General features: G+C 42.8%; 2 protein-coding genes across 9 annotated transcripts in view; both read left to right on the top strand.

Annotated features, from left to right (window-relative positions):
- LOC102449041 (bile acid receptor-like) overlaps window positions 1–14,584 on the top strand; it is a 47,434-nt gene extending 32,850 nt beyond the window's left edge. For 2 of the 3 annotated variants that reach the window (XM_006118805.4, XM_006118804.4), the window contains exons 2-11: window positions 1,734–1,851; window positions 5,605–5,967; window positions 9,268–9,408; window positions 10,814–10,953; window positions 11,049–11,153; window positions 11,281–11,380; window positions 12,113–12,241; window positions 13,403–13,522; window positions 13,703–13,816; window positions 14,147–14,584. In XM_006118805.4, the coding sequence (XP_006118867.2) occupies window positions 1,761–1,851; window positions 5,605–5,967; window positions 9,268–9,408; window positions 10,814–10,953; window positions 11,049–11,153; window positions 11,281–11,380; window positions 12,113–12,241; window positions 13,403–13,522; window positions 13,703–13,816; window positions 14,147–14,385 (1,542 nt within the window). In that variant the 5' untranslated portion in view covers window positions 1,734–1,760 and the 3' untranslated portion in view covers window positions 14,386–14,584. The remainder of the gene's footprint in view (window positions 1–1,733; window positions 1,852–5,604; window positions 5,968–9,267; window positions 9,409–10,813; window positions 10,954–11,048; window positions 11,154–11,280; window positions 11,381–12,112; window positions 12,242–13,402; window positions 13,523–13,702; window positions 13,817–14,146) is intronic. The other variant, XM_075909974.1, reaches the window with a different exon arrangement.
- Window positions 14,585–21,718: 7,134 nt separating this feature from the next.
- The window catches only part of SYCP1 (synaptonemal complex protein 1), a 108,704-nt gene continuing 103,897 nt past the window's right edge, over window positions 21,719–26,525 (top strand). Inside the window, exons 1-3 of one of the 6 annotated variants that reach the window (XM_075910539.1) lie at window positions 21,719–22,462; window positions 24,410–24,503; window positions 24,680–24,726. In XM_075910539.1, the coding sequence (XP_075766654.1) occupies window positions 22,355–22,462; window positions 24,410–24,503; window positions 24,680–24,726 (249 nt within the window). In that variant the 5' untranslated portion in view covers window positions 21,719–22,354. The remainder of the gene's footprint in view (window positions 22,463–24,409; window positions 24,504–24,679; window positions 24,727–26,525) is intronic. The other 5 variants (XM_075910536.1, XM_075910538.1, XM_075910537.1 and 2 more) reach the window with 5 other exon arrangements.

Raw genomic sequence — 26,525 nt, 5'->3', positions numbered from 1 at the left:
CCCCCCCCCCTGCTCTGCCTTTCTCAGGGGCTCCAGGGACATGCCAGCCACCTCCAGGAGCAGCAATTACCACGTGGATAATGTCTCCAGCCACGCCAGGTTAGGCATTTTAGAACTCACTACTCAAAGAATTACGTTTAAATGTAAGATAGAAAGGAAAATTGATTAAATGAACAGACCAGTAAAAAACCCAAAATAACACCCTTTGCAAGCAGTAAAAGAAGTAACAACCCCCCATGTGTGTGTTGGGTCAGGAGATGAGAGGGAAGGACAGTGTGTGTTTGTGAGAATGACAGACACACACAGTGTGTGAGAGTGACAGATTTGCATTGCCAACCTCCCTCCATCCCCTTCTCTCTGTGCGGAGATAGGGTACAGGAGTGGGGGGGGGGGAGGGACACCCTGACATCAGTCCCCCCCCACTCCTTCCTGCACACTGCACAGCAAGCAGGAGGCTCTGGGGGGCAACTCGAAGGCAGAGGGCAGGAGCAGCATGACAATATGTGGAGGGCCAACTGTGCTTGACAGGTTCCTGGCCAAACAAGTCAGGATCACCTATCAGAGGCTCCAAGACCTACTGGTAGATCTTGATCTACTGGTTGGTGACCAATGACCTACAGCATTAAAAATAGCAGTGTGAGCCCTGGTTAACACGAAGGAATTATTTCAAAATAACTCCCCTTATTTTGAAATAATAAGCAGAACGTCTACACTACCAAGCCCATTATTTTGAAATAATGGTCTGGTTATTTTGAAATCTGTACTGCTGCTTTCCTTGAGGAATAACGCTTATTTTGAAATTGTTATTTTGAAATAGCTGTAATGTGGACACTCCGCTGCTGCTATTTCAAAATAAGTACACCCCAGAGTGATTCGAACTAAGTACTTCCTGGGGCTCTAAGTCGAGATAGCACAGGATGTGGCTGAGGTTTGCCATGTGACCTCCTGCCAGTGCAGTGAGTCTATGGCAGGCTCTGTGCCTGCCCCAGCTCCATTCTGCTTCTGGAAGGGGCCAGTGTGCCCTTGTGGCTCCACAGGCTCCCCTTCTTTGCTAACACTACCCCTTCAGCTCCCATTGGTCACAGTTCCCCATAACTGGCCTATGGGTAGCTATGGGGTATGATGATTGCAACCTTGAGACTTCTACCTGCCATCCCTCCTCCACTCACAGGGGGCCATGGAGCTGTGCTGGCCACTTGTGGAAATGGGCCAGTGGTGTGTGGCCAGGGCAAGCAGGGAGCCAGCTAATCACAATCGACCAGCAGACTCCCCAAGATCAACCAGTTGATCACAATTGACTGGTTGGTGACCACTGCCTTAATCCCTCCTCACTGTGGAGGGAAGAGGACACTAAGGCTATGGAAATTACATATAAGACCTCAGAGGAACTCCACTGCTGCTCTGAAATTAATGTTAGGGAATATTAATCCTAGTCTAATTGTTTGGGATGGGAAGATGCATTACAGTAAAATCAGCAACAGAAGATTTATAAACAAAGCCTGTTCATTAAGACCAACACAGTTTGTAATGCTGTCTATTCCCAGTAACTTTCCACCTACCTGCCTTTCTCTCATAATTTGCAAATGGCCTTATTATCTCTAGATATTTCTTTTCTTTCAGGGCTGTGTAACCTGCCTACCACAACAATCCTTTCTGAAGTGATGGTTGTATTCTTTCTAATGGAAACCTGAGTCTTGCCTTTCAAAGTAACTAGTCATGTTCTACTTCCTCAGATTTTCTTCTTAAAAGTACCAAAGTGAATGAATCAGTGGGAGCTGAAGCAGAGTATGGCAAATACCTTTGTAACTGTATCTGATGGGTACTGCCTTGCTGAACCCATTCAATATTACGGTGAGTAAAGAAAAATGAAAATATTTAAAAAAACAAAAAGATTGAAGCAGTTGCTCTTTTAACTTGAAAACAAGTGGTCCTGTGGCACCTTAGAGACCAACAAAAGTATATAGAATCATGAGTTTTTGTGGACTTTAGGATAAAACCTATCCTAAAACCCACAAAAGATCATGATTCTATATATTTTTGTTAGTTTCTAAGGGTATGTCTACCCAGCAGGGCAAAAATGTCAAGTGCATAGCTGAAGTTGAAATAGCTTAAGTCAGCTTTCAGCGCTGTGTACACAGCAGGAAGTCAAAGGAAGAACATTCTTCCTTCGACTTCCCTTACGCCTCATAAAATAAAGGTTATAGGAGTTGGAGTAAGAAGTGCTTTAATTCAAAATAAAGGCTTGCTGTGTGGATGCACACTATGTCATTTTGGAATAATGTCAGTTGTTCTGAAATAATTCTGCTGTGTAGACATAGTCTAAAGTGCCAGGGCACTACATGTTGTTTTTAAAGTTGCAGACTAACACAGCTGCCCCTCTGAGACTTTTCATTTGGTTTACTATTACAGAAGTTACCTACATTAAAGATTTAAGCACTTATCCAGTCAAATGAGAAATGCTCATCAATCAAGTATGTTTCTAGTGGGCTCCTACAAGCCCTAGCTATTTAACATATTTTTATCAATGACTTGAAAGAAAATGTAAAGTCATCACTGTTAAAGTTTAAGAGGATACAAAAATAGCGGGGAATGGCAAATAACTAAAATGACAAGTTGCTAATGCAGAACAATGTGGATTGCTTGGTAAATTGCATAAGAAAACAGTATTTGTTGTAATACTACTACATTTAATATTTATGAATAAAGAAAGTAGGCCATACTTACTGGATGTGGGACTCTGTCTGGGGAAGCAGTTGCTTTGAAAAAGATTTGAGGATTATGGTGGACAATCACTAGAGCTCTGCCAAATCATAGTACAGGCAGTCCCTGGGTTACGTACAAGATAGGGACTGTAGGTTTGTTCTTAAGTTGAATTTGTATGTAAGTCGGAACTGGCGTCCAGATTCAGCCGCTGCTGAAACTGACTAGCGGCTGACTACAGGAAGCCCGAGGCAGAGTTGCTCTGCCCTGGGCTTCCTGGAATCAGCCGCTGATCAGTTTCAACAGCGGCTGAATTTGGACGCCTGGGACAGAGCAGCTGGGGCGCTGCCGGGTAGGTCCCTGCAGCGCCGCACCTCAGCGCTACTGGACCAATCCGGCAGCACCCCAGCTGCTCTACCCCAGGTGTCCCCAAGTCAGCCACAGCTGAAACTGATCAGTGGCTGATTCCAGGAAGCCCGGGACAGAGCAACTCTGCCTCGGGCTTCCTGTAGTCAGCCGCTGGTCAGTTTCAGCAGCGGCTGACTTGGGGACGCCTGGGACAGAGCAGCTGGGGTGCTGCTGGGTTGGTCCAGTAGCACCGAGGAGCGGCGCTACAGGACCAACCCGACAGTGCCCCAGCTGCTCTACCCCAGGCGTCGTTGGCGAGAAAAGCCTGTCCCGCTGCCCGCATGCTCTGCAGCTTTGCTCCGCGTCTCCCTAGTCTGCTCGGAGGACGCCGGCCGCGGCACAGCCGCGGCGCGTCTGGGCTGTCCCGCTGCCCACGTGCTCCGCGGCTTTGCTCCGCGTCTCCCTGGTCTGCTGGGGGGGCTCCCCCCCAGCAAACCAGGGAGACACGGAGCAGCTTTTCTCGCCCCGGAAGACGCGGGCGGCGGGACCGCGGCGCATCTGGGCGTCCCGCTGCTCCCGTCCTCCGGGGCGAGAAAAGCCCCGTTCATAACTGCAGTCCGACGTAAGTTGGATCCGCGTAACTCGGGGACTGCCTGTATATTTTAGTCAGTTTCACAGTCCATAAGACTTGAAAATTTGTACATTTCATGTTTGCAGATATTTAAATCTCAACTTTCACAGTTTTGTACTGTGGGGATCCTGACCCCAACAGGGACTGTAGGAAGGGGTTTGTAAACCTGTTTTATTTGGGTAATGGGTTTGCCACCCTCACTTTTGTGATGCCTTCCAAGCTGGACAGAGTAGGAAGGAGCCAGTGTGGAGCTATCTGCAGCCAGGTCAGGTACCCAAAAGCTGCGTTGTAGGGAAATAGCAAGTCGTGTCCTGCCTCAGCCTTCCTCATCCTAGCTGGAGTTAGGAGCCTCAATTCCTGGATCATTCTTAGTAACAAGAGAACATCTGATTTGAATGGGAAAGGCTTATTTTCATTGTCATTGTCATGAAATTGGTAGGGCCCTAATAATTGTTGAACATGAAACCCCAGAATTAAATTAAATTAAATTAGCTGTTACTACTCAAGAAAGAGATCTTGGCGTCACTGTGGATTGCAATAGCGTCACTAATATTCAATATTTTTATTAATGACGTGGATATTGGAGTGGAGAGTATGTTTATAAAATCTGCAGATGACACTATGCTGGAATTAAAAATAACCTTTACAAATTGGAAAATTAGTTTGGATTCAGTAAGATGAAATGCAGTAAAGTGCAAAGTACTTAGGAAGAAAACATCAAATGGACTACTAAAAATGGAGAGTAACTGCACAGATGGTAGTACTGCTTAAAAGGATCTGGGGGTTAGAGTGGCCGAGAAACTGAATATGATGTGGTTGTGAGAAAAGCTCTATTTTATGATGAAAGTTAGAAAACTGAGTATGTTTTATCTTGAGAAAAGATGACTGAATGAACACCTGATAAGCCTTCAAATATGTTAAGGGCTGTTATCAAGAAGACTGATTAACTTTTCTCCAGGTCCACTGAAGATAGGACAAGAAATAATAAGCTTAGTTTTCAGCAAGGGAGATTTAAGTTATATATTAAGAAAAACTTTCTAACTATACAGGTAGTTAAACGCTGGAATGAGCTTCCAAGGGAGGTTGTAGAATCTCCATCATTGCAGGTTTTAAAAACATGTCAGACAAACAACTGTCAAGGATGGTCCAGATTCACTGTGCCCTGCAAAAGTGTAGCAGGCTGGACTTCATCACTTCTCAAAGTCCCATCCAGTTGCACATTTGTATGATGCTTGCACATTTTGTTTATTTTGTAAATCAACTGCAAACATGATAAATAACTGTACACAACAACTCCTGTCACAATGTTGTACAAACATTACTGAAAATGCAAGTACGACTGAGAGAATTTTTTAAATAAAGCATATCCTGGCATTCATGGTCTGCTGAACATCAGCTTTGAGATGTTTATATAATGGCAAAATAGGCCACTCTTTGGAATTTTTGTATTGTCCTCTGCTTGTTAATGTTCTTCATTTTCATATATTGTGCCTGGAATGTGTTTTAATACCAAACATAAATGTTTCTCTGTTTAAAATGTTTAAATTTTATTTAAATTTTATTTGGACTGATACCCAGTCTCTTTTCTGAAGCTCATCCTTACTCCACATTAATGAACAGCAGGCATTAAGTCTGGGAATACCAGTCTCTCACCACCTGAATTGCCTGCAATTTAACTATCTGTGCAAAATTAAGTTACTCATTTACAGAATTCAAGTAGTCCACAATATGACATTAACCAAACACATGAAAAGACTTTACTAAGAAAAACTGCAGGCACCAATTTTTAGGTGCAAAAATGAGTAACTCTTCTGAAATTTTCTTTTAATAGTACATTATAAACATAATTTAATATTTGTAGGTAAATGAAGTCACAAATTCTTCCACAATCTTTTTGTTTCATTCTCTTGTTTTTCATTACCTAGATGTTTTGCCAGAGCACATAAATTATCAGCTGCAAGACTCAGACTTTCAGGCTACTCCTTTCTGCCAGTATTCAGCAGTTCAGTTTCCTACAATGTTACAGTCACAACCTTCCCAGTCACAATACAATGCCTACAGCTTGGATTCCCAATATGTTGATGGGCAGTACATAATCAGTAACTGTGAATTAAACAAACCCCCCTGTATGGTTGGCCATAATGATGATGATGGATATTATGGACTAAAAAGGGCAAGACCAAGTCATTCCTCCTTGCGAATGAAGGGTCAGGAAGAGCTCTGTGTTGTGTGTGGGGACAAAGCCTCAGGATATCACTACAATGCGCTCACTTGTGAAGGCTGTAAAGGTAAGGGAGTAATAGTTTTATTTTGTGTCTTAAGAGAAAACTGCCTCTATTAATCAGTTCAGCGTGCTGAAATTCCACATATGCAATTTTAAATGAGCACATTTATGTTAATTTTTCAGTTAACGTTTTGGAGGACAGATGCAAGCTAGTTGAAGAGTGGAATAACTTATGGGATCTCTCTGAATTTCACTACTGACTGCTTCTCCTCTGCTATATCAGACTCCATCTTCTTCTTACTGTCAAGTGTCTATTTAATTCAGCTTCTCTGTACTTATCTACCCTTGTCTCTTTACATATTACCCCATCTTCTCTGTACTGTCAATGATGCCCGAGAGTCATGCACTCATTTGGCAAGATTGTCACAAAAACATCTCTGTTCCTTCTCCTTCCCTGCTGCCTCCACTGCATACAAAAGCCTTCCTGAGCTTATGTGTAAAACCATACTCTCACCACATTAAAAATCCCTCCTAGAGATATATTGCTGTTGTGAGAACTATAGGTCTGGAACATTATCTTATAATGCATGCACAAAACTATTGTTATTCAAACAATAAATTGTTGTGGACGACCATCCACTTCACCACTTCATCTACATTACCTCTCTTTCCATTTTATCTGCCAGCTCGTGTGCCTAGTACATTGTGAAAGAGATCAGAAACAGATAATATTATAATACTGGTCTCATTTTCACATTTTTGTGGAATTTAATTAATATATGTATTCATAGTAAACACTATGTCAGGTGGAAACCAATTTCACACAATGCTACATAGGGCTCTTGGGTCTACCTGACTTCAGTGAGTTTTGACTGCCTATGCTGGTGGTGACTTTGAATCATAATACCTATGTATTAGCTCTGGGTTTTTCTCTCTCTGTCCAGGGGTTGGATCTCTAAGGATCACTGCAATTTTGCATGAAATTTCCTTTTTTCAAGGAAATCAACTCATTTCTCTGGAACCAGATAATACAGCTCTGAGAATGGCCAAAGCAATCCCTGCATAAGAGCACAGGGGTGGTGATACTGGGTCAGACCAATGGTCTTGTTTAGCACAGTGGCCCGTGCCAGATGCCTCAGAGCAGTGATGGGCACCAAGACTAGTGAGTGGGCTGCATGAGTGGCCCTTGTTTGTCTCAGTGGGCTGCTAGGTTGAAATCCAGTGGGGAAACCTGTGGCCTATTCGGTTTCACCTGCAGCCCACACACCTTCTCTCTGCTCCCTTTCTCCACTTGCAAACTAGGGCACTGCAGCCCCGAATTTGCCTACTCCTCCTCCTCCCGCCCAGCACTTTCGGAGTGCCATGAATCACCTGATTCACATGCCGATCCCATTGCTCCCCCTCCCTCCCAGAGTTCTGGCAGGGAGGAGGAGGAATGCCGACATAGTACGAATCAGCCAACTCACAGGGCTCGAAAAGTCCTGGGAGGAAGAGGGAGGAGTAGGTTAGTGCAGGGCTCCAGTGCCCCAGTGTGCAAGAGGCATGAGGGAAGGGGCAGAAAGAAGGTGCATGGGCCACAGGTGGGACTCCAAATGGCCACATGTGGTCTGTGGGCTGCAGGCTGCCCAATATTGCTTCAGAGGGAATGGACAGAACAGGGCATCTATCAATTGTTCCCTCTCCTATCACCCAGTTGCAATTTTTGGCAGTCAGAGTTTTTGAGACATGTAGACAACGGGGTTGCATCCCTGACCATCTTGGCTAATAGCCATTGATGGCAATATCCTCCATGAATTAACTAACTCTTTAAAAAAATAAAATAAATCAATAAACTAATTCTTTTTTTAAACCCTGCCTCTGCCTCCCCTGCCCCCACTTCCACTCTGCACACTGCTTTTAGCTGGGGTGGGGCAGGGGTGAGGAGCGAGTAAATGAGTAGTGACTTGACTACCCGATAAGCTTAGGCCTGCCCATCACCGGGTGGCATTCCCTTCTGGCAATTTGGGGGCATTTCTTCTGTTCCACTCTTTCTCATTGAATCCCAGTATGGCTGCTTTGTGACTTAGCAATGTGGCCAGGTCAACGTCCTTCTGCGCAAGCAGCATCAGGCACTCTTCATGCTCTCTTCCCTGACTTTATCACTCCTGCAGTGATTCAGGCAGTCTTTTATTCACTGCCCCCACCAGTACCACTCTGCATTCCAATCCAGTGCCTTATGGTGAGCAATTAAGGTCTGCACTTCCCTGGACTACTTACCAGGTAAACTCTTCTTCAGGGGTGCCTATCCCTTTTCCCAGGGGTTTCTATCTCCCTTTCTTTCTCCTTTCATCAGGGAAAGAGACTGCAGGCTTCCTCTCTGCCTGCTACACTGTTGCTGGCCTCCTGTCTGTTCCTTCACAGCTTCCATTTAATTGGCAGCCTCCAAACTGCCTAAATCTCCCATTTGCAGCTTAACTGATTGGGCCTACCTGATCCAATGCATCTCTTTCAAGGCTGGAGTAAGATGTATAACCCATTACAAGCAATTAGAACTGCACACAGTATTAAAAGTGTGTGCACACCGTGGACTTATATAATGACATTGTGATATTTTCTGTCTTTCTGCCTTCCCTAGGGGTTCCTACCTTTCTTTTAGCTTTTTTGACTGCTGCTGCACACTAATCAGATGTTTTCAGAGAACTATGCACAGTGACTCCAAGATTTTTCTTCAGTGGTAACAGCTAATTTAGACGCTGTCATTTTATATGTATTGTTTGGATTATGCTTTCCAGTGTACATTACTCTACACTGGTTTTCATCTGATATTTTGTTCTCTAGTCATCCAGTTTTGTGAGATCCCTTTGTAACATTTTGCCGTCATTTTTATTCTTAACAATCTTGAATAACTGTATCACCTACAAATTTGCCACCTCACTGTTCAACCCCTCTTTCTAGTCACTAAACATGTTGTCTTTGCTGTGTTCTGAGCCTCTATCAGATCTATATTATTTTGCTCATTTCAGTTTCCTGGAACTACAGTGTCAAGTGGCAGCGTGCTGGTTAAACCTCCTACTTGGAATATGGTTTGAGCCATTACTTAAAAATTGGAGAGGATATGCTAGATTTCCTTCCTATTTTAATAGATCCTCATTATTGGTAAGGTGCCTGTCACTAGAAAGAGTGCAAGGGAATTGCCTTGGTCAAGCACTATTTAATGTTAGGCACAAAACAACAATAAAAGTAATCAATGATTATTAGATTGATGAAATTATAATGTTTTCTAACAATCTGATCCTTTCATTTTAGAATCATCATATGGTAACTCTTTAAATAACTGAGAGTGGCATTACAAGTTCCCATCATCCCAAGTACCTTTTGTTTCTAGGATTCTTTCGACGTAGTATTACCAAAAATGCAGAATATAGATGCAAAAATGGGGGCCACTGTGAAATGGACATGTACATGCGGAGGAAGTGTCAGGAGTGTCGCCTGAAGAAGTGTAAGGCTGTGGGAATGCTGGCAGAGTGTAAGTGCCCTGCTACTGTTTACAATTCAACTACATTCTCTGTAAATACGATTTTCCAAAGCCAGTTTATTTTGTGTTAGGGAGTTTTAACTTTGGAGGGTCCTCCCCTAGGACTAAATCATTTGCGGTATTTCTCTTTCCACCATTACTAGTCATCAGTATTTAGGAAATAGCTAGGGATATGACTGTTTAACTGGCTAACCGGAGGTGGGGGGCGGGAGCTGGAGCAGCTGCCTGCCCGCTGCAGACAGGGGCTCCTCAGTGCAGACTGGAGCAGCCACTGCTTGTGGTGGGTCTGGGCATCCCACAGGCAGGGGCTATTCCAGCTGGGATGCCGGAACAGCCCTGGCCTGCCGCAGGCAGGGGCTGCACCAGAATCCTGTCCGTGGCGGGCTCGAGCGTCCTGCAGGCAGGGGCTGTTCTGGCCCAGCCAGTGCAGCCCCTGACTGCAGTGGGGGAGAGGGAGAGAAGGAAGGACTGCTCCAGTCCAGCAGTGTGTGAAGGGGGCCAGTGGCCCCGCCCCCTTTAATCAGTTATACTGTTTAATAGGTTAACAAATTAAACAGGATTTTACATCCCTAGAAATAGCCTCTCTAAAGTGATCTAGACTTGTGGTCTAGAATTCTTGTGCCAGGCACCTTAATTTAATCAGAGAAGGGTCTATGAAATTGTGATCAAGAGACAGCTAATGGTGCTGAACATTGACTAATCTCCAAAAGAATATTTAATGCTCTTTCATGTTACAAAAAGATAAAAAAGAAATGTTGCCCATGTTCATTCTTCATGAGAAATCCAATGCTCATATGGTGCAGAGCCTACTTTAAGAGAACACAGCATCAGACTGTTTGGCTATGTCTACCCTACAGAGTTTTTCCAGGACATCAGAGGTATTCTGGAAAAACTTTTCCACGTGCAGGGAATGCATTTGCTCGTCCGAAATTTGTCTCAGGAGAGCAGACGTGCTTTTTTAATGTCCCTGTAAACCTCGTTTTATGAAGAAGAAGGGATATTCCAAAAAACGGTATTTTTTCCTGACATTGGCCCAGTATAGATAGGCCAAATGTCAGAAAAGCCTCTTCCGAAAAAAGAAACAGAAAAACCTATGCAAATTGCGCTTCACAATTTGCGTAGCTTTTTCTGGAAGAACAGTGTAGTGTAGACATAGCCTTTCACCCCTATTCACATGTAGGCTATTGACAGGAGTTGACCGATAAAATCCGTTATTGTTGCCACCACCATAGGCAGAACCTCGAACTACTTGTTATGTGAGAATACTCACAGGTAGGAAGCTAGTTACAGGTGATAAGCTATTGAGGTGCCAGGCTTATAAAGTCTGCATAATAACAGACAGTACAGGCATTAGAACTTTAACAAATACTTTGATATAGAATTATGTATCTTACAGGTTTGCTGACTGAAGTCCAGTGTAAATCAAAACGACTCAGAAAGAATTTCAAGCAGAAAAGCAGTTTCCTTTGTAACATCAAAGTTGAAGATGAGGGTGTAAACAGCAAGCACGTGTCATCCACAACTAGACCTGGAAAAGTGGGAGATTTTGCCTATTTAAAAAATGTCTTTTCATTGTTACACATTTACCTTAAGACATATGTATTGTCATGTATCTGATTCTTTTTTTAAAGATCCAAGAGAGGATGGAACTTACTCCAGTGGAACATCAACTTATTGATCACATTGTGGCAGCCCATCAAAAATATACAATTCCCTTAGAGGAAGCAAAGAAGTTTGTACGTGTTCAGAGTGGACAGGCCACATACAAATACATTAAGATTGTTCTATTTAATTTTTCATATTCTAGTAGTATATTTTGGTAATACCAAATGTTTATAATATTACTTTGATCCTTTTATTCAGCTGCAGGAAACTGCAAACCCAGAAGAGAGTTTTCTGCGGCTCTCCGAGACAGCAGTTGTTCATGTGCAAGTATTAGTGGATTTCACAAAAAGACTCCCAGGTAACTTTATAAAATAATTTAACAAACTCTTCATCACAAAGAGTATAATTTAGCCTGGCTCTAAGAGAAGGACATTGATTTATATTCTGAAAAAAAATATATGGCTCAGAAAAACTATTCAATTGATTCATTATTAATTCTTGCAAGTGTTAATAATTAGAGACATTTTGGTTACCTTCATCAAACCTGAAGAAAACTTCTGTGAAACTCAACAACTTATTCCACCACCAGAGCTGCAGTGGGGGTTGATGCCGGGACTTGGCACAAGCCAGGACTAAGCCAGCCTGCCCACACGCTGTCTCTGAAAGTGCTTCTAGTGCAGAGTTGCAGCGAGGGTAGTTGACAGGACCCAGCACAAGCTGGGACTGAGTGGTTACAGAGCTAACCCTAATTAATTAATTGTGTAGCCAACAAAAATTTTGTTGACTATAAATTAATGAATTACCTGCTTCTTAATATCCCTACTATTGGGCACTGTCAGACACAGAACTGTGGACTGGATGTCTCAAAGGTCGGATCCATGATGTCAATTCCTATGTAAAATACCTAGAAAGACCATAAGATTCTGCTAGATGTGATTGCTCCTTTACTGGTTGGTACTAGGCTCTTGCCTTTGATACACTATTTTCTCTTAAAGCCAGAGACTAATCACTTTTTGGTAACTTATATTGGTAGCCTGAGGTGAAACAGCAGTCCCTAATTCTGAGTCTCAATGAATATTCTTCCTTACAGGATTTGAAAGTTTAGCTAATGATGACCAGATTGCATTGTTAAAAGGTTCAACTGTGGAGGCAATGTTTTTGCGTTCGGCCCAGATATATAATCAAAAAGCTAATGAATACCAGTCATCAGTGAGTGAAAGTAAGTGTTAATGCTAACAGTTGTGTGAATTCAAAAAACAGAGTCTTGTATTTGTTGATTTATTTTTTTCAGCAAACCTGGCTCCTTCAGACACTGAATCTAAATGGTTTGTCAGTGAAGCTCAGAAGGGTGTTTCTTATAACAGCTTTGATAATAATGTCTACTTACCCTTCACTTTTTTAGAGGACCCCAACAAAGAACAATGAAGAGGGTCCTTTTCTGGCTTTCATTAGCCCTAAACAAGTAGCAGTGCTTCTGTAATGTGTATACAACAGGGTACTGGGTGGATGTAGAGGTATGTGCATTTAACTACACGTTGAACCTCTCTAGTGCGGTACTCTTTGGTCCAGCAACATCCATGGTCTGGCATGATTTTAAAGTTTTGTGTAGCCCCATAAAGTCTGTTTACAGCCACCAGTCCTGGCTCTCAGTGTTCTGTGCTGTTTACCCTAATTTACCCTTAAATGTCTCTAAAGGTATGTCTACACTGCATTCCTCTTTCAAGAGAGGAATGCAAATGCAGCTGAGCGAAATTGCAAATGAAGCGTGGATTTTAATTTCCTGTGCTTCATTTGCATAATCGCGTCCGGGCGCTGTTTCGAAATATCCTATTTTGTAAAAAGAAACGCTGTCTAGATGCGGTTATTTTGAAAGGAAATCCTTCTTTCGAAATTACCCTTACTTCTTATAAAATGAGGTTTAAGGGTAATTTCAAAAGAAGGGTTTTCTTTCAAAATAACCGCATCTAGACAGCGTTTCTTTTTTCAAAATAGGATATTTTGAAATAGCGCCCAGACGCGATTATGCAAATGAAGCACAGGAAATTAAAATCCGTGCTTCATTTGCAATTTCGCTCAGATGCATTTGCATTCCTCTCTTGAAAGAGGAATGCAGTGTAGACATATCCTAAGAGCCCATTATGCAGTGAAAGTGTTGGTAATGCTGCTAGGTAATATTGACCTCTCATGGTTCAGCACTGGTCAGGTCCCAAGAGTGCCGGACTTGAGAGGTTCAGCCTGTAAACTGTTTATCTCCTGTACCAGATTTACAAATAGTACACTCTTTTCTAAGTATTATTTGCAAAACATTTGCAACACAATATTTAAATATAATGAAGTTAAATTCAGTAGTGGACTTTTTATATTGTTTTCCTTGTTCTAGGTCATGTAAGATTTTCTGATCATGCTGTGTTCTGTCATATTCAAGACATTGAGAGAAGTTCTATTTATTCCATGGAAATATCTCACAATGAAGAGAGTCCATCTTCCACAACTACCACAGGTAGATCAGCCTTCAATAACCAAAGAATTATCAGTCTTCTACTACATTTGCTAATAATTTTCAGATGAAAAAGTTTGAGGATTTTAAAATTACTCAAAGATTTTTGAGAAAATAATTGACAATGGCCACACAAGTTTGCTCCTGGATTAATTTTTCAATAGCTTGATTTTATTTTTAAAGGTATCACTGAGGAGTTTATCACTGCACTATTTTACTTCTATAGAAGCATGGGAGAACTTAATGTGACTGAGACAGAATATGCCCTACTTGTAGCAACAACTATATTTTTTTCAGGTAAACTTTCAGATTAATGAAGAAGTAATTATGTTACATATGCAAATACATTTTTTAAATTAACTGATCACTTTCAAATCAACTATGCTCTAACCACTAAGAAGTGAAAAGTGTGTAACTACTTATATGTATTTTACTTTGCTATACTTTTTCTTAGCCATACTTTTTCTTCAACGTATAATATTTCTTGAAAGTTCAAATCCTGTTCTCATCAGTCAAATGAGTAATCTTACCAAAATTCATGGTACTATTCAAAGAGAATGAAATGACCAAGTTTGGGTCCTACATTATATGTTGCTATCCCAACAATATGCTATTGTTGTTTTGCAGATCGCCCACTCCTAAGAAACAAACAACACGTGGAAAAACTCCAAGAACCCCTTTTAGGTATTTTGTACAAATATTCAAAAATTTATCATCCAGAAGATCCACAGCATTTTGCACGCCTCATAGGTAGGCTTACCGAACTCAGGACCCTCAATCACAACCATTCAGAAGTACTAGTAAGTTGGAGGACAAAAGACCCCAAACTGACCTCTTTACTCTGTGAAATTTGGGATTTACATTGAACAACTAATCTATACTACTGTTATTACATAAATGTTTGATTTTTCCTTAAACTTGCAAAAATGCAAACTGTTCAGAGACTTTTTACTTTTATAAAAGCATACTATAATGTTCACTTTTATTTTATATGGCTGCAGTGTCTTCTTCAGCAAACATATTGTATTTAATATCTGTAGTAATAAACTATGTTTTAAACCAAAATGGGATGCAGAAGTCATGCTCTGTTGAAGTGATCCAATATTAAATATGTAAAATTTATCTTAAACTTTATTACAACAAATGGGGAAAAAGTAGGATTAAAATCTAGTTCACAGTTTGAACTGAATCCCTAGGATACATATAGTAGCAGATACTTCATTTAAAAACAAACAAACAAGCAAAATTTAATCCTGCAGGCAAAATTGTATTCTGCTCTCACTTAAGTATTGTTATGCAGCATTTTGTGGGAATGTGGGGTGCCGGTTAATCGACTATTCTGGTTAACTGAGAGTTATACTTTACCAATGGAATACCAATTTTCAAAGAATTAGAATACAATAAAAGAAAGTATAAAATACTTTACATGTACTCACTAGGGATGTTAAGGACTAGTCGACTACCCGATAAGCAAATGCTTATTGTATAGTCGACAGGATAGTTTACTAGTCACTCTCCCTCTTGCTGCCTCTATCAGATAGATAAAGGCAGCAAGGGGGGGGGGGGAAGAACCTGGGCTCCACGCTGCACTGCCCCTTTGAAATGTCGCCATAGCATTTCAAAGGGGCAGTGCCACACAGCTGATCCCAGGCTCCGTGCGATGCTGCTCATTTGAAATGCCACAGCGGCATTTCAAAGGGGCAGCACTGCATGGAGCCTGGGATCAGTTCAGGACTGAGCTCCATGCGGCGCTGCTGCTTTGAAACATTGCAGCCGCATATCAAAGGAGCAGCATTAGGTGAAGCCCTAGATCAGCCGTGCGGCATCACCCCTTTGAAACACCGCTACAGCGTTTCAAAGCAGCAGCGCAGTATAGGACCCGGGGTCAGCTGGGGAGTCCCCAGCTGATCCCAGGCTCAGTGTGGCGCTGCCCCTTTGAAACGCTGCGGAGGCATTTCAAAGGGGCAGCGCTGCCCTATCAACTAATTGAATAGTCGATGCAAAAATGCATCAAGTACTCAATTAGTCAGTTACACAATACTTAACATCTTTAGTACTCACTAATCCAGTAGTAGCATTGCATAGCAGAATGGTTGGTTTCTTTAAGCTCTTAGGTCTTTACAGGTAAAATGTTCTATACAATAAGTTATGACAGTACATATCACTAAGTGCATGGCATACACCCACATCTTTAAGAATATGTGTAAAACTGTACTGAACATAAAGTAATCTTTGATTCAGAAGGCAATCCTGAATCTTACAGTGCCTCAGGGTAATCACAGTATACTTAGAAGGTGTAGGAGATTGTGCTGAGTCTCTAATGATTCTATGACGTACAGGCAGTCCCCGGGTTAAATGGATCCGACTTACATCGGATCCCTACTTACAAACGGGGTGAGGCAACCCCGCACTAATTGCGCCCCCCCCAGCAGACCACTGAGACGCACCGCGGTCCCGCCGCCCGCGTCCTCCGCGGCGAGAAAAGCCGCTCCGCATCTCCCTGGTCTGCAGGACTGAGGGAAGTGAGGTGTGGGAGAATAAAACTGAGCTCTGGATAAATGTTTGGCTAGAGTTTCCCCTACAATATGTACCAGTTCCGACTTACAAACAAATTCAACTTAAGAACAAACCTACAGTCCCTATCTTGTACATAACCCGGGGACTGCCTGTACTCTGAAAGCTGTTTTTTTAATAATCTCTGATTTCAGCTTGCTTACTTGTCTTCTGCCTCTTTTGCACAAAAATAGAGTGCAGAATTTGCAGCTGCATAATGTGCTAGACAGTATACTAGTCCTGGTTACTAGACTGAAGATTTGTAGTGGAAGATATTAGAAATGTTCATTAATTGAGCGCCATATAATGGAGCTTTTACTATAATTCTCACATTATCATGCTATTAGGGTACGTCCAAACTACATGCCTCTGTCGGCAGAGGCATGTAGATTTGTTTGTTCAGCAAAGGTAAATGAAGCCGTGATTTAAATGATCGTGGCTTCATTTACATTTACATGGCTGCCGTGCTGAGCCGACAAACAGCTGATCAGCTGTTTGTCGGCTCGCCGCTAGTCTGGACGTTCCCCCTGTCGACATCAAAGCCCTTTGTCGGCAGCCCCGGTAAACCTCATTCCACGAGGAATAACGGGGCTGCCGACAAAGGGCTCTGATGTCGACAGGGGGAATGTCCAGACTAGCGGCGAGCCGACAAACAGCTGATCAGCTGTTTGTCGGCTCAGCGCGGCAGCCATGTAAATGTAAATGAAGCCGCGATCATTTAAATCGCGGCTTCATTTGCCTTTGCTGATCTGTCTAATCTACATGCCTCTGCCGACAGAGGCATGTAGTCTAGACACAGCCTTAGAGTAAAAAGTTAATTTCCTTGGATCTGTTCAATTTGTGCAATATCTTCATTGCAAGAATTATATATAACCTTGTGTATATGTTCAAAAGAGCCCAGAAAAAAGATATAGTGGTCCAAATGGACACTGCAATTAGAATGTTATTAAAACTTTAAAAATCTTGGCAAGGCTGGGAACATAAATTATTTGTAACCTGAATGTAACTCTTGCAGGATCCTAGTTCTCATATTTTTACACATGAATTATTCTTAAATAGTTTCTTCAAAGCTAACAAGTATGACACATACTCTTTCAATGTCAGGAATGTAGGTCTTTTTTTCTTACCTATTATGGGTGTGTGACGGGACGCCCCTGTCCCGCACTGAAGCCCCCGGTGAGCAAACCCTGTTCGGGGCCTCGGGTGCAGGGCACCGGTGGTGTGTCGGGTGCTCCCACGCCGCATCGGCCAGGGGGAGGTGAGCCAGGAGAACCCCGGGTCAGGGGTGGACGAAGGAGAGGAAGTAGCCCAGGGCAGAACCAGGAGTGGTTGGTGGGCTGACACGTTTTGGCTAGACGCCCCGTCAGCCGAACCAGATCACGGAGGATCCGTGTCCTTAGGGCCCTAGGCTGGGGCCCGTGACTGAGGGCGGGCCCAGGCCCCCCTCTCCCTCTCCAGAGAACACTGTACTTTTCTTCTGGCGCCTAGGACGCGCCTAACACAGGACACTGGGCACGAGTTACACCTGGGTGAGGGCGTAGGGGAAGCAGCAGTGGCCAAAGGGGGTCTGCCCCAAGAGGGGGGCGTACCCCCACCCTGGACATGGTCACAAGGTGAAATCCTGTCCCCACTGAAGTTAATGGCAAAATGCCAACTGACTCCAATGGGACTAGGATTTAACACTGTGTATTTTTACCTACCAATTATATTGCAAGTTTTATGGCTGTCTTAAGAACTCACTATTAACGCTTGAATTCTCAGTTACATTTATCATGACTATAATGGGGTAGAAGATTCTCACCTGGATTTGAGGATTATTTTTCAAGACACCCATAACCAGAGAGGTACCTGAATTCATTTGTTGTATAACTTCATGAAAGAGAAATATAGTAGGGATGAATATGAATATGATTTTTCTCCAACAATGGTCACATTCTGGAGTGGTTGCGATCAATGTTCTTTTGCTGGCATGTGCTGTTCCAGAGTCTACTCCATCACTCAGCAAAGGCTTTATGTCCAATTTATTTAATGTGTGATTCAGCATGCTTTTCCTGCATCAGACATAGCATCATGGTAGATTATGTTGGAGGAAGAATACTATGAATGAAATCCTCCTGCTCTGACTCCGGACAAAATCAACGGAACTATTTACGTGAGGTTGTCATGGGGAGTATGTACCCCACACTAGCTCAGCAATCAAAGGGGCTAACACAAGCATTGTTAGTCACTACTGACTGGCAGTCTCACAACACCTGGGAAGATAAAAGTTCTGGGAAGCAGAAACGTAGAGTAGCTTGGGGTACTAGAGGAGTGAATAGGATAGAGAAAATTGTTTCTGCCAGCAAGCTATTAAAGAGCTGCTGAAAAACAACTCAAGAAGGGATGAATTGATCAACAGGTGGGAGAGCCTATAGAGATCCAGGGGAAGGTAGGAAGGAGCTCAGAGCACTCTGTTCAAGAACTCTGATCCTGTTTATCCAGCTTGAGCACTCTGAGGGTATGTCTATACAGCAAGTGTTATTTTGGAATAACTGATGTAGTCCATGTCTACACAGGAAGCAGTTATTTCAACATAACATAGAAATAATGTTGAGCTGGAGGACTTCTTACTGTGCCTCCTGTAATCCTCATTTTATGAGGAGTAAGGGAAGTCAGAGGAAGAGTGTTCTAACTTGGACTTCCTGCTGCTTAGACAGCGTCAAAAGCTGAAATAAGCTATTTTGACTTAAGCTATGCAACTGACATAGCTCAAGTTGCATAGCTTATTTCAGTTTTAGCCCTGCTGTGTAGATATGCCCTGAGCTAGAACCCAATGGCCTGAGCGAGCCTGGGTTCCCCTTGGACATACTTGTGAGTGAAGAAAGCGTTTTCAGACTCCTGGGCACTGTGAACCCCAAGGCTGTGCCAGGCACTGACGCCTCTTCAGAGGAGAACAGCATATATTATGAAGTCTGTTTTTATTCTTAGACAACTACATGCTCCCATTTGAAATGTACATCCAGCCATACCCAGGGCACTGCCTATAACAGTTTGAAGGTAGAATCCCATACAGTTAGTGTCCCCCAACTTTCTAAAAAGAGAAATAAAGAGATGATGGCCATCTTGGAAAAAAGACCATAAAAATCTTATGTATTTGAAGCATTGTACAGTCACTAAAAACATTTCCCTCTTTAGAATGATTGTGAAATTTCAATTAGCTTTATCTCAGGATTATTATTAAAAAAACACCCTACCTCCTTAATGGCATTGGCTTTTGTGGTTTTGTCTAAACTTTACAAATGTTAATGGTCAAAGGATCAGGCAGCTGATGTGTATCTTCTCCCACGTGAATTTGCCGTTGCAGCTAATAATATTTTCTTTACTTCAGGTACTTGTCTAGCTTAATTTTGGGATGTCTTTTTCGATAAAGTTTCATGATACTTAAAGAGCAGCTAATTGTCTTTCCTAATGTTCTCAAGGTTATGATAATACTGTGGCAATTTTAATGAGCAGCTATTGGTCTTTAAAATATTTGAATATGGCAAATTAAAAAACATGCATGGAATACTTTCATCTATTAGAGCTAGATGGAATGAATCCATCACCCCTGTGGCTTTCATCACATTTTAAATTATAATACCTTTACGTTAACTGTGTTCACTATTTGTATCTTATATTTTAATCCACTAATTTTTTATCACACTTTTTCAGAAATTAAACACCCTTTTGCCATATATATGTACAATTAATATTTTTACCATATTTTCAGACTTACATTTATAGGATGTAGGAGTTACCTAAATCTGTATTACGCCACATACACTTGTAAGTTTTGTGCATCAAGTATGACTGGCCTGTGGACTGTTTTTAGCTATACTGACTAAAAGAGTGGAGAATGATAAAATATGTAAAGTTGTAGTCTGAGGCTGTGGTGCCTCTTGAAGAAATGGAGAAAACAGGTGAAACAGAGGCCAGATTTTGACTAAGGGACAATGTTGAACTAAGGTATGCAAGTCCAGATACATGAATAGCACAGCTGGAGTCAATGTACCTTAATTCAACTTACCATGGCATCCTCACTGTGGGGATTAATGGGAGAGTTTCTAGAGTCCATGATGGGAGCATGATCAGCGGTTAATTAGTGCATCATTCTAGACCCACTTAAAAAACAAGTGATCCTGTAGCACTTAGAGACTAACAAATATATAATGTCATGAGCTTTTGTGGGCAAAACCTGCTACCTAAGACAGAGTACACATCTGAGGAAGTGGGTTTTGCCCACGAAAGCTCATGATACTATACATATATATTTTAAATATATATTTTTGTTACTCTCTAAGTTCTACAGGACCACTTGTTGTTTTCACACCCACTTAATCAACTCCCTCAGGTGATGGATTTCTGTAGCCTTGATCTCCTGACAAACTCAGACAATAAGATACAAACAGTTCAGAGGCAGTAAAGACTATTAGGACAAAAAAAGCAAATGGAGACAAGGGAAAACAAGTGAAGGAAACTGTTCCTCCTAATTTAATCTTCTCCTACCCCAGTTCCCATTTCTTCTCTCCCTCTCCTCCTCTAAAAAGAAATATAGTAAAAATGTACAAAATATCTATTTTTAAACATAACTTAAAAGTGCACTTCTATCCTGAAAACCAGGTCTTGTAAAAAGCATAGCTGGGGATTTCCATGTTTATTATTTTTCAAAGGTATTCCACCTCCCACATTTGCTGTTCAGATAAAACTAAATTGGGATGCATACATGCTAGATTTTTATCAGGTTGAGAATCCATATACCGTTAGCACAAGTAGTCCACTACTGATCAGTGATTGTGCTCTCCATATCACCCCTGCAAAGCCAGCAGCTGAGAGAACTGACGAAAACGCTGCCTGTGGACAGGGGCTAACCATGGGATTGCCAAAAGCAGTGGGCCAGAATGACCAATACCAGCTGAAGTGCATGGGGGACCCTTACGCTTCCAGGGAGAAGTGTGAGGGCTGGAGGCTATCTAAAGTACCTTTTCACACTGCGTAGCTGCTTCTATCAGGGTCCAGGCGGTAGGCAGGCTAAAGGATCCTCCCCCAGCCTCTGGGGAGGACCCATAGAGTCCTAAACCTCAAATAAATCCAGGGGATAACTAAAGAAAAAACAGGGATGGGTGTGGAGGTCAAAGGGCTAAATGAGGGATGGGGCCACCAAGCAGAGACCCCCGACAGTGCCCACTGCCCCTCAAAGGCATATGAAAGAAGCCAGCGGACGCTGCCCACTGGAACTCTGCCTGGATGTGTGAGTGGATGCAGGAAAGGAAACAGGTCCCAAGTAGCAGGCGCTGCCCTCAGTCAACCTCTGCTCCCTGGTGCTGTAAACGGATATAGACAGGAAGAGGCTGACCTGCCCAGGTGGAGTGTGCACAAATGAACAGGAGAGGGGAATGAGAACTGCTGTAAGGCAAGTATCAGAGGGGTAGCCGTGTTAGTCTGAATCTGCAAAAGCGGCGAGGAGTTCTGTGGCACCTTATAGACTTATATACACTTCAGTTAGTCTATAAGGTGCCACAGGACTCCTCGCCGCTTTTGCTGTAAGGCAAGGATGCTGCCCTCTCCCAGCACTGCCTGCTGGGGAGACCCCTTCCCAGGGCAGCGCCTCTTGCCCCGGCCTTGGGGAGCAGCGTTTCCTAATACCTTTCCGGTATCTAAAAGTGTGTCACAAAGAGGAGGGAGAAAAATTATTCTCCTTGGCCTCAGAGGATAGAACGAGAAGCAATGGGCTTAAACTGCAGCCAGGGAGGTTTAGGTTGGACATTAGGAAAAACTTCCTGCCTGCAGGGTGGTCAAACGCAGGACTCAATTGCCCAGGGAGGCTGTGGATCCGCATCTGTGGGGATATTGCAGAGCAGGTGGGACAGGCACCTGCCAGGGATGGGCTCAACCGCGCTGGGTCCTGCCATGCGGGCAGGGGCTGGACGCCACGACTCTCGCGGTCCCTTCCAGTCCTCGTGCTCTATGATGGGGGGCGCAGCTGGGAAGAGGGGCTCCCTGTCTCCCCTGCCCCACGTGGCCACCTGAGCCGCCCTCAGCCGGCACAACACGCAGGCGCGGCTGCGCTCCCCGCGGGGCTCCCGCTGCACCCGGCCCTGTCCCCAGGCGTTGGACAGCTGCTCCCCGGCAGTTAGGCACGAGCCCCCTGTGCGCACGGCCCGCCGGGCTGAAGGCCCTCGCGCTTCCCGCTCTTTGCGGCTCGCGCTCAGGAGCAGCGGCGGCGAAGGCGCCGTCGAGCCCCCCCGGCCCGACGCTGCTGGGGACATGGAGAAGGAAAAGCCCTTCAAGCTGTTCGTGCCGCCGCGGCTGAGCAGCAGCCAAGTGTCCGCCGTCAAACCGCAGGCGAGCGCCCGGGAGGCGGGACCCTGTCAGGTACCTGCGGGGCGGCGGCTCGGAGCCAAACGCGAGGCCTTTCCGCGTCCCCTTCCTGCCGCGGCCGCAGCTCCGGGGGCATTTTCACCAGCCCCCCCCGTCGGGAGAATAAGCGCAGCCCGGCAGCTGCCTCGAGCGCTCGGCGCCACAACCAGCCCGGCTCCCGCCGCTCGGTGCGCGGCCCTTGCAGCGCGAGGACGGTCTAGGCAGCCGGCCCAGGGGAGTTCGGCGCTGCGCTCTGGGCTGAGCCGGCCGGAGTAACCCGGGGGCCCTGGGCAAGTGCTCTGCTTGCTCCCACCACTATTAACCTACTGGGAACAATCGCAGCGGCGAGCTGGGGCGGCGTGCCCTCGAACGTCCCGTCCGGATGGGAGAAAAACGCTGTTCTGGGCAGCTGGCTGTGGGCGCCTGGCTCTCCCGGCTCGGCTGACGGGAGCACTGGCTGGTGCAGCGCTCGTAGCAGGAAAGATGTTGAGAATCAGTGTCACAGTCCGTGCGTGTGTGCTGGGGATGTTACACCTGGTGCACCCTAAAAGCTGCAGGGAGCTTGTAGTTAAGTTTGACAACATTTATAAAAAGAAAGAAATACCCATTTTGATGGATAATATTGATTAGTTTTAAGCATTTTTTTATTTTTTAATAATTTAAATTTTCACAGGTGTGGAAAATTAAGGCTTTTTAAAATCAATTTAAATGTTTACTGTTTTGGGAAACTGAGGGACCAGACAGTGAATATTTAGTCATAGTATATCCTGAAATTCAAAAAGTTAGATTGATAGCCATTAAAACATTAATGATCAGTGTCCATGTCGAACTACATCAAGTAAATATCTTTAAATCAAACAAATAAACAGCATTTGTCTTGCTTTCCTGTTTGTAAACGTTGATTATTACTTGTAGAAATACTTTAGTTAGCATATGTGTCTATTGTGAAATTGACGGTAAGGGTGCTTCTACATGTGTGCACCATTACCTTGAAATAAGCTATGCAATTAGCGCTATGCAAAATTTGCGTAGTTTTTGAGGTAATTTCAAAATAAAGTGCTTTTCTAAAACGTCACTTAACCCTCGTTGAATGTCAGATTAGCGAGCCCATTATATTTTGAGGTAACGAACGTGCTGAAAAGATGCAGAATAGCTAATTTGGGGTACTTCCAATATCCAGAAATTGTACCACAGTGTAGAAGTAGCCTTTTACTGAAAATTTAATTCTTCCAAACCTAACTATAGCTCCAAAAACTACTAAAAATGATGTTACCAAAATTACCAAAAATGGTAATCTTTGGCCTAAGAACAAGAATAAAAAACAGCATTGGGGGGGGATGAATTTTTTTTATAGAAACCTACAATTATGTGAGAACAAGAACAGAAAAAAAGTATGTTTTTGGATTTATAGTACATATTTCACATTTATTCAGCCAATGAGAAATAAAAATTGCAAAATCTATTGTAGATAACTTAGAATACAGATAATTATCCAGGAATTTCAAGGCCATAATCAGATATTCTTAATCCCCCTGAATAGTACCTTACTTGATGAATAGTCCCAATGAAAGCAATTGGATTATGAACTATTTCATATTTTGTTAGGGACTAAGTACTAGTTGAGGCCTACAAACTCTTAATTGTCTGTTGCATACATACACATAGATTCAACATATTTTTTTCCTATTGGCATCTCTTATTCAAGTACTGATCAGTTCCAAATATGCTCAATTTTTAAAAGCATGAGAGATCAGGTATACTCATATATTTCATGATATTTTCTAAAAATGAATTTTTCATTTCTAAAGTAAGATTGAAATTGTGAAATTTAATTTTTCTGAGAATGTTATGGGGAATGGAAAATAATATTTGAACAGAGCCTCAGTTATAGTATTGTTTTGGGATTGGCACTCCCCTGTCTTTAGATATACCTTAACAGACTATTTTTAAAAAAATTTCCAGGTTTTTAACAAGTGCACAGAAGAATATTTTAGTTCACCAATGACAAGTATACCAAACCATGGCGAGGTTGCTGATTCAGGTAACGCCAAAGAAAGTATGTTATCACTGTACACTAGTCTCTTTACATTTGTTTTTAATTATATGTACTTTTTCTTATGTACTAACAAGGTACTTCTAAATATTGTAACATTTTGCTTAGTCTTAAACTATGGTAGTATATTATGCAGCTTTATTTAGAAAAATATTTATCAAAATATCTTTATTTTTCAGATCCTGTTTCACAGAAAATAAATTTTTTGCCTAGGGTAGAAGAAGAGGTCAGTTACGGGTTCACACTATGAATCTTGTATCTCAGCATCTCACAATTTTTAATGTATTTATTCTCCCATTGTTCCTGTGAGGTACCAAAATACTGTTTTAGATATGGGGAAATAGAGGCACTGACACACTCGATCTGACAGAGAAGGTCTGTGGCAGAGCAGGGAATCAAATTCTGGTCTCCAAAGTCTTAGACAAGTACCCTAACCATTGGCCAACCTTTCACTTATACATAATACACTGTATGGAAACTTGAAATAATTTATTAGCATGAACTGCTGAAATACTAAATTACAGAATTATACTTTCAACCCATTTTCATCAGTGCTGTTTTGCTCCTGTTACGGTGCATCTGATGCGACACTTAGCAAAGTTTACAGGAATTTCAGTACAGTATACGACTTGGGTCAAGAATGTTGACAGCTGCAGTCTTTGAAATCCAACAGGTTTCCAGACCATTTGTTGTAGGTTTCCTCTTGTGAGTCTTGTTGTTTCCATTTCCGCTTGGACTGAATTTCTTTAGCAGCTAATAAAGCACGATCATGCTGTAGTAATTCCTGGTGAAGCCATAGAATGAGGATAAAATTTGGTGACCCTTAAAGTCATGTTTGTTCGTTTTGTTTTTTAAAGAATGGAAAAAAATATGACCTTGTGTGTCTGAACTGATTTTCCTTTCCTCTGAGCTGCTTGAGACTATTGATCTCTACCATTTTTTGTGTGGTGCTCTGTAGTTCTTGGATATCGTAATTGACTGATAGAATTAACAGCACACAAAGTCCCTTTACTGCAGAAAAAATGTAGGAATTCTTGGATATGCTCTCTGGAGTCCTATTGATTTTACACCTTACTTCTCAACTTTTGGGCATTGGAAGTTGGTATGAAATCTTAGGCCTAATGGAATTAGTAGCAAAACTCCCATTTACCTCAGCGGAGTTAGGTTTTATAGACTCATAGACTTTAAGGTCAGAAGGGACCATTATGATCATCTAGTCTGACCCCCTGCACAGTGCAGGCCACAGAATCTCACCCACCCTTCCTAAAATAATACTCTCACCTATATCTCAGATATTGAAGCCTTCAAATACTTTGAAGACCCCAAGATGCAGAGAATCCTCCAGCTGTGATCTGTACCCCATGCTACAGAGGAAGGCGAAAAACCTCCAGGGCCTCTGCCAATCTATCCTGGAGGAAAATTCCTTCCCGACCCCAAATATGGCGATCAGCTAAACCCTGAGCATGTGGGCAAGACTCACCAGCCAGATACCCAGAAAGTTCTCTCTAGTAATTCCTATTATCCCTCCATTGACCTATTTCCCACTGATAATGAATGGTCAATTAGTTACCAAGATCATGTTATCTCATCAAACCATCCCCTTCATAAACCCATCTAGTTTAATCTTGAAACCAGATAGATCTTTTGCCCCCACTACTTCCCTTGGAAGGCTGTTCCAGAACCTCACTCCTCTAACGGTTAGAAACCTTCATCTAATCTCAAGTCTAAACTTCCTACTAGCCAGCTTATATCCATTTGTTCTTGTGTCCACATTGGTATTAAGCTTAAATAATTCCTCTCCCTCCCTGGTATTTATCCCTCTAATATATTTAAAGAGTGCAAGCATGTCCCCCCTCAGCCTTCTTTTGGTTAAGGTAAACAAGCCAAGCTCCCTGACTCTCCTTTCATAAGACAGGTTTTCCATTCCTCGGATCGTCCTAGCGGCCATTCTTTGTACCTGTTCCGGTTTGAATTCATCCTTCTTAAACATGGGAGACCAGAACTGCACACAGTATTCCAAATGGG

The sequence above is a fragment of the Pelodiscus sinensis genome, chromosome 27 (genome assembly GCF_049634645.1).
Source record: "Pelodiscus sinensis isolate JC-2024 chromosome 27, ASM4963464v1, whole genome shotgun sequence".
Classification (NCBI taxonomy): Eukaryota; Metazoa; Chordata; order Testudines; family Trionychidae; genus Pelodiscus; species Pelodiscus sinensis.
The sequence above is the reverse complement of the archived record's forward strand: the minus strand, read 5'-3'. Positions and strand labels throughout refer to the sequence as shown.